The sequence below is a fragment of the Branchiostoma belcheri genome, unplaced genomic scaffold (assembly GCF_001625305.1).
Source record: "Branchiostoma belcheri isolate BF01 breed outbred unplaced genomic scaffold, Haploidv18h27 scaffold60, whole genome shotgun sequence".
Classification (NCBI taxonomy): Eukaryota; Metazoa; Chordata; class Leptocardii; order Amphioxiformes; family Branchiostomatidae; genus Branchiostoma; species Branchiostoma belcheri.
Window position 1 is genome coordinate 1,432,451 of NW_017804243.1, and position 12,481 is coordinate 1,444,931.

Here is a 12,481-nt window from a genome sequence, read left to right on the forward strand (position 1 = left end):
CACAGCTTACAGTAGTACATTTCACACTACAAAAAGAAAGCACAACATTGCCTTTTTCATTTTCTGCAAAGAAATAGGACATCTTTCCAACAATCATTATGTGACCAAAGTATTTTCTCTGAAATCCACTCATCATAAAACACAAAAATTGTACTTAAGATGATTTATTACATTTGTTGCAATTTGTTAAAAGGACTTTCTTCAACTGTTGGATCCAAAATAATTTTGTCTTTCATTGAGCATTTTGCAGTTGATTCAGAACCTAAAATCTGTAAAAATGGACACTGCAAATCCATGAAACAACAAATTAAATTGGTGTGGCCTAATGTGTTATGTTACAAATCAGTTTTATACATTGTTTAAACTACAAGTTTTACATTGTTTAAACTACACTTTAGGCATATTTGACAGTGGAAGACAAAATGTACTAATATAATTTTACTTACATTAGGGTCAAACTTTAGATTTGTATGCTTTTTTGCAAATTCAGTGCATATGGACAATATTGCAAAGTATTGGAATTAGACACTGTCTTTCACCGATTTAGAACTTTAGTTAAAGGAGCATTATGGGCCAGTGGACATTACAATCATTCAGAAAATTAAATTTTATGCATGAATCTGGTATGTTTCATCAGCAAATTTCCAATCCCAAAATTTAATGTACGTGAAGTTGAAAATTGTAAGATCTTTTTCCAGAAAAAAGCCAAAGTGCAATGTTGTAACCTGAATTACCTGTATTTCTGTACATTTCAATGAGAATGGGCTATAAAGGACAATTTTATTCAAAAAATGGTGAATCATAACAAGTTCGACCTAAAGCTTTGTCTCTGTCTTTATTTTGAATTCCTGCATAATCTGGAATATTATATAACCATCTCAGTCCATGGTAACTTAGTTTGTGGCTTTGCATTTTATATTGTCTATGTTCTAAACTAAAATTCATAATAATCATGAAATTTTCTAATTTCAACCATCTAAATTTCCATTTTACACAATATTGGTATTGTTCATTCCTACACATTTTGTTGCTTTAATGACTGTTTCACCATGTAGATTGTATTTTCTTCACATTAAGGACAATTTTCATTTCAGAAGTGGCTTTTAGAAATGTAAGTGGATCATGATGAAGAGGAATTTTACCAGGGAAAACAATTTGATCACAAATGCATTTGAAAACATGCCCCATTTCTATACAGAATGAAACAAGAGACAATATGACAAGTGCTCTCCTCAATAGGAAAATGTACTGTGTTCTCCACCATAAAAAATACTAGACTCAGTACAAACAAATATTAGTCACAACCTTAAACTAGACATTAGTATGAGAAATGTGAACTCTTTCAGTCAAAAACGACAATGAATAGAAGGGAGGGCCAGTTTTAGTAATCATGTGCTTGAAACTAAAAATTCAGAGGATCGCAGAGATGCCCTTTCCCAACCTTTATCATTATCATTTTAGAGGGTCTGCATGGGAGGTCCCGATTACTAAAATCCGGAAAGCAGCGGCCACAATTTATTCTATACTCGTGAAGACTGGATGCTTAACAGTCTACTTCGAATTATGCAAAATGCAAATAGCAGGGCGCAAAATTCTGCAAAGGAACGATCTAGCATAATTATGCTTCATTCGTGCAGACTCGACATTTTACCTATAATGCACAGGATCCGATAACATTAAAATCAGAATGACCCAACTTCGCACGACGCAAATTTTTAAAAGACGAGTGCTTACGCATTGCGGCATGCAGACCCCACTTTTTAAAGAGTTGAAAAAATAAAAACCAACTCACGGTCGAGGTCTGATGCTCTCTTGTCTCGTAGATACAATGTAGGTGACAGGTCCCTCAGGAAACACACAGGCAAATCCTCCTGGAATACTGGACAGGAACACAGGATAGCTGACAGATCCTCCAGGAATAATTGGACAGGAACACAGACAGGTCCCACAGCACACAGGAACATGGTCAGGTACAGCTTCCCATAACCTAGGGTGTAAAAGAAATACACACACGTCAGTCAGAAAAATCTCATGCCAAATTTACATTCACCAAGCATACACCAACAATATTCACATGCATGTCATCATTACATTAACAACATTTGTTTAAGTCCAAAAACCTGCTTTGGTTGGGGGAAGAGCATTATGGAGCTTTGGCAAAAGAAGAGCACTGCAAAGAGTCAGAGCAAATTATTATTAGCATATCTGTGACCAAACAACAATTGCATGAAAATACATCTCACACAAGATATCAAATAAGGCATCACAATTTTCATTAGATTCTTTATTGACACAACAAAAAAGTACAGAGACTTTTGTATGGTCTTCTACAACTTAACTAAAGATCTAACAAAGCTAAATACATGTGTGGATAACGTCATCTTACGTACAGAGTATATGTATGATGTCACAATAAAGGTTAACTATTCTCTAACATGTGTTCTCTAAGATCAAAACATTCTTTAATGTATTTTCCTATTTGAACACTGTATTGGTTATCTCCCCTTAGAATGTAGTTGCATTTATCTATAGGATCTAATATATTGAAATCAATTGAACAAGCGGAAAGAAAGGTGAACAGCAATCGGCGCTTATCATTGTATAGTGTACAATCCATTATAAAATGGTGCTCATTTTCGATCAAGTTTGGACAAAATGGACAGAACCTTTGGTCATTTGGTATTTTCTTGTATCGACCTATTTCTATGTTTAATTTATGACAACTAATTCTTAGTTTTGTGATCGCTTTTCGGATATCTAGATTGTGTATACTTGAGAGGTATTGTTTTTGTCCATAGTTTTCCTTTAATGCGGTATAAACAGAAAGTTTTGCGTTGTTACTAATAGAATTATACCATTTTTGTATATATATATCTTGAAGGCGGGATCGTAATTGATTGGTTATCGTATCCACTTGATATGACCCGGGGTTCGTCCAGAATTGTCCAAGACCATTGTAATTCAGAATGTCGTTTACGTGGTTAAGCCAATCGTGTTTGCCAGAATATAAAACATCGTATGCTTCACGAAGTAAGGTGTCTTCGGGCAAGTTTACAAGACGATGCCAGTATTTTATTAATTGTATTTCAGTATCTATTATTATTGGAAAGGTTCCTAGTTCTCCACGAACACCATCATTTGATGCTTTTGTATTAACTCTAAGTAAAAATTTTTGAAAGTTCATATCGATGGCATCAAATTCTGGAATATGTTGAGAAAGATGTATATTTTCAATTGAATTTAAAACCTGCTTTGGTTGCAGGAAGAGCACATGGAACTTTGTTTAATAGTGAGGCAAAACCTACTACTGAGCACAGCAAAAAGTCAGAACATACATGTAGAATATCATGACCAAACAACAATTGCATAAAAGGACATGTCACACAAAATATCACATAAGGTATCACAATTTTCATTTAAAACCTGCTTTGGTTGCAGGAAGAGCCCATGGAACTCTGTTTAAGTGAGGCAAAACCTACTACTGAGCACAGCAAAAAGTCAGAACATACATGTAGAATATCATGACAAAACAACAATTGCATGAAAATACATCTCACCAAAATATCACATAAGGTGTCACAATTTTCATTTAAAACCTGCTTTGGTTGCAGGAAGAGCCCATGGAACTCTGTTTAAGTGAGGCAAAACCTACTGCTGAGCACAGCAAAAAGTCAGAACATAACATACATGTAGAATATCATGACAAAACAACAATTGCATGAAAATACATCTCACCAAAATATCACATAAGGTGTCACAATTTTCATTTAAAACCTGCTTTGTTTGCAGGAAGAGCCCATGGAACTTTGTAATAGTGAGGCAAAACAAGAGCACAGCAAACAGTAAATACAGTATGTCCTGACCAAACAACAATTGCATACAATTGCACATGAAACTCCCAGATTTCGACAATAACTTACCTCTTCATGTACATGTTAAATAATACAGACCTGTTTGGGATTCAAACCCAGGACCACAACAACACCACCAGTTGTTCTTATCTGGCTGCAGTAACTTCAGTACCTCTAAAACATTTCCCCTGGCTGGTTTGAAACTCCTTTATGTGTGTAACGTTACCTGGAACAACATGCATGAGACTCTGAATCATTTTATGTGAGCAGCAATAAGTCTTACAAATTACCTTTTTCAAGTACTGTTGGCTCTGTCATCAATTTGACTTAGTTTCACACAACAAATATTAAATCTAGAGGCTGAAGAAGCTGACACTTCCATCACTCAAGTTTAGAAGAGACAGGGGAGATATGATACAGGTTTACAAGTTTCTCACAGGGAAGGAGAGAGTAGACCCTGAGCTTTTCTTCCACCTTGGAAACCAGCAAGTAACTAGAGGCCACTGTTACAAGAGGGCCTGCAAGGGGGGGTATTGATTACGAATTACGCCAAATTTTCGCCGCCGATTACGAATTACGTTAAATTCTCAGAGCTGATTACGAATTACGTTAAATCATGAGGATTCCTGACCGTCTTAAACACCGCAACTAGTAGTTCTACGTCAAAACTATTGACTTTGTGTTGATAAGCGCATAGGCGGTAGATTCAGGAGTTTTTTTGGAGTGAAGACAAGTTCTGGCGGGTGCCAAAATCACCCGAAATCGGGTGCGATAGGTGACGATGAACCTTTTCATAACCACTGAGCCATGGCGATAGAGGAAGAAACATTTATAAATATTATAAAATTATGCTGTGGATACTGGCGTCCTAGTCGTGCATGGCCCAACTCACTCACGTCACTTGCCAGAACGGGGGCAATATCACTACACAACCACCGAGGTTTTAAATCTTGATTGGGGGGGGGGCGAAGATTTCGGGCGCCGAAGGCGTCCGTCAGAGAGCGCCGCAGGCGCGAGCCTGCTAGGGGGTCCGGGGCATGCCCCCCCCTGGAAATTTTGAATTTTTAACCTCTCAGAAATGCTATTTCCAGCATTTTGAGACCTAAATTTTGGTTGTGGATTGGACCATTTTGAAATCAGCCTACGCTCTTATGATCTCATGGATTACGATTTACGTCGCATAAAAGTAACTAATTACGCTTTACGGAGAATAAAAACGACCAATTACGCGTTACGGCTAATGTACCGATTACGAATTACGATGATTTTGGACGGCCGCCTACGGATTACGAAGGCTAAAAAGGCCTGATTACGCCTTACGAAAAAGGGCTTGCAGGCCCTCTTACAAGCTGGCTGTGCCATTGGCCAAGTCCACAGTTAGGCGAAATTCCTTCAGTGTTAGGACAGTCAACAAGTGGAACTCCTTGTCAGATATTGTTGTAGAGGCAGAGTCTGTTAATGCCTTCAGGTCAAGGTTGAACATGTGTTGGGAGGAGAGGAAGTACCTGGAATGACAAGAGAGGGTCTGCATGGGGGGTCCTGGCAACGGTTAACGGTAAATTCAGCAGGGCCGATAACGCTTAACGGTAAATTCAGGACGGTCGGCAACGCTTAACGGTAAATTGACAGGCTTTTTTTTTCGAGCTGCACTGGATTTGGTATCTCGCTTTGTGAGAAAAGGTGATCACTGACAAAATTACGTACACCTTACATGAATCACGCATTAAAGGTATGTGTTCCCTGTGTTTCCCACCTGCCCTGGTCCCCGAGTGCGTCCACGAATAAAGGGGAGTCCGGGTCGACGTGGCCAGGCCTCTACCCAGCTTGACTTTTTCCCGTTCTCGAATTCGCCCAGTTTTACCGATGGATTTTGAGAGGGGGCGCCGGCGGCGCTCGCAATCTAAGGGGGTCGGGGGGATGCTCCCCCGGGAAATTTAGGATTTTTAAGCCTTCAAAAACGCAATTTCCCGCAATTTGAGAGGCAAATCATGGTGTTGAGGGTGTTTGTCGGTCCTTCTGATGTTTTCATATTTTTACTCAAGATTTTTGTTAATTTTTTTCTGTCAAGGTTGACGGACTCGGTAAAAAAAAATCTGTAACTCTCCGCAAACTTCAGGTAATTGACGGAAAACTGGTGCTGGCTAGAGCCGAAGGCACCGAGCGCAGAAGCGCGAGTCGAGCGCCAAAGGCGCGAGCAATGTAGGGGGGTCCGGGGGCATTCTCCCCCGGGAAATTTTTAACCCTAAATGACGCATTTTCCTGCACATTGAAAGGCAAAATTAGGCGTAACGAACAATTATTCATTAACGCTTAACGCTGAATTTAGCATGACAAATAACGTTTTACGTTGAATTAAAACGACCAATAACGCTTCACGATGAATATACTGATAACGCTTAACGTTGAATTAAAGTGGGCCGGCAACGATTAACGGTAAATTAAAATAGCCCATAACGGTTAACGAAAAAGGGCATGCAGGCCCTCACAAGAGGGTGGCACAACAGGCGATGCCTCCAGCCACCAATACATCCTCAAGGTATCCTCAATGTAATTTCCAATCTCAGATTTTACCAGTCAGGCTCAAGAGTCTGTAAACTTTGGAATTCAAACATCACCACTCAACAACTGCATGCACTGCAGTAAAGGCCTAGGGTACTAAGTTAAATGGGAAATGGAGAAGTCCTGACCTGTTCCAGACCAAAACACCGCTTCTTTTATTTATGATGGATTCTTGGTGTTTTTTCTACAAATTAACCTCCCTGGGTACTATATGACGTAAATCATTGACCTGGATATGGACTTTTGATGCATATATAACGTTATCTATATAATAAAATAACAACTCTGTTACCGCCCCCCTCCCCAATCGAACTTACCACCGTCTCCCGTCCATCCAAATTTATATCTCACCATTCATCCATGTCACCCCTTAGATAACTGCACTATCGTGTCCTTCGGCCTGCTCTTGGCTTTGGAACACTTGTGGTTTACACTGAAACGCATAGTACTAGATGAAAAGTTTAAACACGGAGGACAACAACAAACCACGTCTCAAGCAAAGCTCAGCTCAGTCAGTCAGGGGCCACGTGTGCGCATGGTCTAAAAGCGCCCCACAGCGGTTTACTTACAAAGAACACCTCTTGTTGTTTTTCTAAATACGTGTTGACATTTGGTTGGTCTCACTTAACTACGTGTATGTTATTCACGACAAAAAAGGGCCTTTTTGTTTCAACCTTACTGGAGACATGAATTCATTGGACCCAACAGTAACGCCCCCAGCGGCTGCTCGACTTACTGCAGCGTTGACACCGGGTACAGTTGCCGACACTTTATATATCTTCGAAATTCTGTGTTTTTGCTTCATTTTACTTCAAGGAGGCATATTTACCATAGTCCGGAGAGTATCTGAGACAATGTTAAGTGCAGCTTACCAACAAAACGGACGTGGTGCGTCTTCCTGGGCGGAATTTTTACCCGCTCGTTCTTCCCTTCCATGCCCACTCGCCATGTTGGAACGGCGTGTTTCACACACAGGTGCCAGCTGCCACCTGTTCATTACCAGTAAAATTTGAATTCGATAATCAAGTCTTGATTAGATTAACAACAGGCCAATGGACGATCACCACACATGGAGGCCTGAAATTTGCGCTAATTTTTTACGCTTTTCCTCGTGCTTCTTCTTATATAATAACGGATTCAACTGCTTATTTTGGGGCTAAATTTATACAAGCAGGTACAGGGTGGCTTATGATATGATATGTCATATTCAAGCAGATACGGGGTTGCGTGGAAAGGTAATCTTCAAGCAGATACAGGGTGGCGTGGATCCTGTCAAAAGTGCGAAAGTTTACTATTGACGGAATTATCATTGAGCACTGTACGAGAATGTTTTTAAGGAAAAGCACGACGGTATATGGGGTTTTGAGAACATTGTTACATGATACTGGACAGTAATCTCCAAGCAAATCTTTTTGGTGGCTGCAAAGACTATCAAATTGGCCAGGCAGTATCCATTTGCCAGACAGTTACTATTTCGCCACCCAAAAAGCTGTTTACAAACTAACCAACGTACCAACACAAAAGGTCCCATGTTAATAGAGATGGACGAATGTTCATGATGTTTGGTACACAAGTAACTATTGACAAGACCAACATTGCAACGATAAGTTCAAAATTTTGTTCCAGCACAAAAAAAGTTCTCTCACCTAGAGCTTTCGCTCTGATTTAATGTTTTGTATTTTACTTTGATGCAGTGATATGTAATGCTGGCTGTGTATATGTGATGTTCCCACTGAATAAAAACCACCTGTACAATGATTGACTCAAAGTTTTAAAATGTAGGAACCTTGTTTTTTTTCGCCCACTCACATTAGATTTGGAGTCTGCAGAGGATGTCATCCATAAAATTTACTTCGTTGCTGTGACCTTAGTTATACCCTAACTAAAAACGGGCAAGACGCACTATAAACAGGGCAAGATGGTAAGTCTATCCCCTGATGTATGTAATGTAAAACTTATATCTTAAGTGATAACGAAACATTACCGAACATGTGTGTAATTTGCTACGATATTTCCATTTGCCTTCTTTCAGGTCGCAGTTTTCTCTTAGTTTCCAAAAAGTAGCTATTTATGATAATAAAAATTAGTTAAACATCAGCCATAGCTGTCCAGGATGGTTACAGTACATCTTGACAGGACTTATATGTAGTTGGACTGGGGGGAGAGAGTCTGGGACCGGGAATCACTCCCGACCTAATGATGATGATCACTAGTTGTCACAATGTTAATTGATTTTTAAGCCTGGTGTCAAGGACATTGAACAATGCATGCAAATCAAAAAAGAAACTTTATTTGCAATACATAAGATTTTAAAAATTAAATGTTAATATAACTAAATAACACCTCTATATATATACTTTACCTACATGAACTTCAGCAAGATCCATTAGATGGGCCTGGTTTGAACAGTAACAATAACAACAATAAATGCTCTCCAAATAACAAGAACAAAATCCCTCCCTATGACTACTCTATTACAAATGTTAAGTTATATGTACAAGCTTATCACATCTAAACCAGAGCTAAGAACCTACAACCGACTACGTTGTACGTGTATCTACATATTGAACAGTTATTCTAAATTAAACTAACTAATGCACTACATATAAGAACAATATTCTACGACTATTACATGACTTCAATCAAGAAAAAGTCAGTTTGCAAATAACTTGAAGAAATGAATAGAAACAAAAAGGTGAACAAAACACACTTCTAATAGTAATACCTATATAAAATAGCAAAAGCACCAAATCAAGTGCATAAATGACTACAACATGACATCATCATAAAAAATTACACATCCTCTAGTGACACAAGCTGTTGTGCCTGATTGTAAATCTTCCCAGGTTATTGAAGTTGTCTGAAAATGATCCGATGTCCAGACCTTCCTCCCAAACTCATTACACCTGACAGTTCCTACACACCTGTACAGTTCCTAATTTCTGGGTCCGCATTTGCTTCTTAAATACACTACACTGTCCGCTGTACTTCTTCTGTCCCCTCCTCAGGTCTCTCCCATGTGAGTTTGTATGTGTTTCCTCAGACTACGCATCTCACTAAACTGCCTGCTACACTCCTCACACGTGAAGGGTTTCTCTCCAGTGTGAGTTCGCATATGTCTATTCAAATTACCCTGTACACTGAACTTTCTGCTACACTCCTCACACTTGTAGGGTTTCTCCCCTGTGTGGGTTTGCATGTGTGTTTTCCAATTACTCTGTACACTGAACTTCCTGCTACACTTCTCACACGTGTAGGGTTTCTCTCCTGTGTGGGTTCGCATGTGGATCTTCAGGGACCTCAGAATAGTGAACTGCCCACTGCACTCCTTACAGGTGTAGGGTTTCTCCCCTGTGTGGGTTCGCATGTGAGTCTTCAGAGTACTCAGAGTACTGAACTGCTTGCTGCACTCCTCACAGGTGTAGGGTTTCTCCCCTGTGTGGGTTCGCATGTGAGTCTTCAGAGTACTCAGAGTACTGAACTGCTTGCTGCACTCCTCACAAGTGTAGGGTTTCTCCCCTGTGTGGGTTCGCATGTGGATCTTCAGGGAACTCAGATTAGAGAACTGCTTACTGCACTCCTCACAGGTGTAGGGTTTCTCTCCTGTGTGGGTTCGCATATGTATCTTCAGTTGACTCAGGTGACTGAACTGACTGCTGCACTCCTCACATGTGTAGGGTTTCTCTCCTGTATGAGTCCGCATGTGGGAGTTCAGATGACTCAGCTGACTGAACTGCTTGCTGCACTCCTCGCACCTGTAGGGTTTCTCCCCTGTGTGGCTCCGCATGTGGGTCTTCAGATCACTCGGTTTGCTGAAGGTCTTCCCGCACTCCTCACATTTGTGTACTTTTCCCCCTCTGCGAGACTCTTTCCCACCCTTCCCTCCTCCATTTCCTTTCTGGTTGATGATGGTTTCAGCAGAATCCACTCCAGATCCCCTCCTGCCATCATCAGAATGCTGCACGCTGCTTGTTGACGCCATGTCTACTGTACTAGTATTCCAAGCAATTCTGAAATGACAAGATGCACAACCATCAGTACATGTGGTCCAGCAAGGGTCTACTAAGCAATGAATATAATTAGTAGTCTGTACAATGTACATGTGTTGATGTTATGACTATATGAGGGTCATACAACTAGATACACTGTATGTATAGAAAGAACTGCAAGATAAGAACTTGTCTCAAAGTTGTTCCTAACAGCTATAAATGAGAGTAAAAATTGTAGTTTGACATGTTGACTGCCACTTGCTGAGAACACAACTGTTACAATGGATCAATGGATGCAACAACATCAGATCAACAAATAATGTCTGTTAAAATAAAATAAAAAGTCACCTGTGTCATGTCTTGAATAATAGAAAATAAAATGTCCAATAAACTTTTGTCCCATCTTAACCAATCACACGATCAGTCTACTAGTTATGTGACAATCAAGTATATATGCAACACAAGTTTGGCAATGAAAAAAGGGCATAAACTTCAAATGTAATCTGACATTGAAGTGGTCTTTTGTGTTGGCTCAACTAAAATGCCAGCCACTGCTGTGACCTTTGTGTGCTATCAAATTATATGTGATAATAATTATAAGGAGATATAGTCAGAAGTCCCTATGGCTAGATCCCCAAGAGGTAATCAAAACGTAGCCCCATCAAAGCGTGTCCGATCACGATTCTATGAAACTGCATTCATTGTTGTTTGATGAAAACACGCAAGGTGGCGTTTTATCAATGTCAGGGGCCAACGACCTGCATGCTGGTGCCCCCCTCCCAGCATATCTCGGCCGAATGCCGGTGTGGTCCCGCCAGAGGCGGTGAAGCTCACCCTAGAACGGACACATTATTTGACCATTACTTCTGCTGCAACGTAAATTTGGTATTGCATAAAATATAAATAAAGAAATATCACCCCGTAATCCATGACCAGGCAAAGTCACATTGAAATCACATTGCGTTCAGACGTAAATCGTGATGCGGGAAAACCGATTCGAAACCACCTATAGAAGTGGCTTGGGAGCAAGGCGCTTTCAATGTGATTTGGAGCGTTCAGATGGAGCCACTTGAAACTGGCTTTGGGGTAAACCACATGTTAAGCGCCTTCACTGACTTCACATGAACACGGCCTTTGTGGGACTCTCAGGGGGCTTGACACTGGGCATGCAAGTGTTCTCTTATTTATGAACCACCATAATACATGAATCACTGTCCAATGAAATATGTTTATGCATATTTCACAGAGTTTGTCAACTGCTTCCAAGTATAATGGGAATGAAGATGATTATTGCTTAGTCAACTTTACATCGCCATTGACAAACACAGGTATTACTGAACCGCCCCTTTCCATAAACGAATCCAGATGTCGGACTCTGAGTCTGAGAAGGCGGGAAAAGTCTTGGACAGAGGCGTACGGAGGGTTTTACAGTAGTCCAGAATTTTGTTACATATCAACGGTTACATGTCAAACCAACATTGCTACAAGTTCAACTTTGAAGAAATACGATCATCCTTCATTTTCTAAAATCATTAGTCAATGGAACGACGTTCCTTTTGTATCTTTTTTTATCAAAGCTGCTAACGAGATCCTTCTAACCCCTTGTTCGATGACGACCCTAATCCCCTCCCAACGCTGCATATTTTACAGGGGGGCCGCCTGTGGTTTTCCTCTCTTTCGGGAGCCTGCTTTCGGTTCTTCTTCGATCGCCGACTAAATCTGCTTTAGTAAATTCTCGTCAGTAAGTATCAGGGTGATTTGATTATCTTCTCCATAGTATGATACAATTTATTCAATAATTTATTCAATTATTGTTAACTCACGCAACGAAGAGCGTATTTCAGTGTGGGGCAAGTCTGTCCGTTATGAAACAAAAACTCCACACTGTATAATTTATATGTCTATATATTCGATCAAATCTTCCCAATCTGTGAACATTTTATTACTGATACACGGTATCTTACTTACCGGAAAGTCACCTCAAGCACAATCGCCTGTGACGAGCCTCTAAACCTGTTGAACCGTACGAAAAGTCGAGAGACGCTCCGAAAAAATTGCTCCTCACACTGTGCCGTTTCTGGG

The 12,481-nt window shown here is 40.2% G+C and overlaps 1 protein-coding gene across 1 annotated transcript; it reads right to left on the reverse strand.

Moving 5' to 3' along the window:
• Nucleotides 1-8,757: 8,757 nt before the first annotated feature.
• Nucleotides 8,758-12,481, reverse strand: LOC109482772 (gastrula zinc finger protein xLCGF3.1-like). Its single transcript, XM_019785610.1, has 2 exons — nt 12,368-12,481; nt 8,758-10,420 (listed from the first exon to the last, which is right to left on the reverse strand). Exon 2 carries the CDS (start codon nt 10,390-10,392, stop codon nt 9,415-9,417), a length of 978 nt encoding a protein of 325 aa, XP_019641169.1. The 5' UTR covers nt 10,393-10,420; nt 12,368-12,481; the 3' UTR covers nt 8,758-9,414.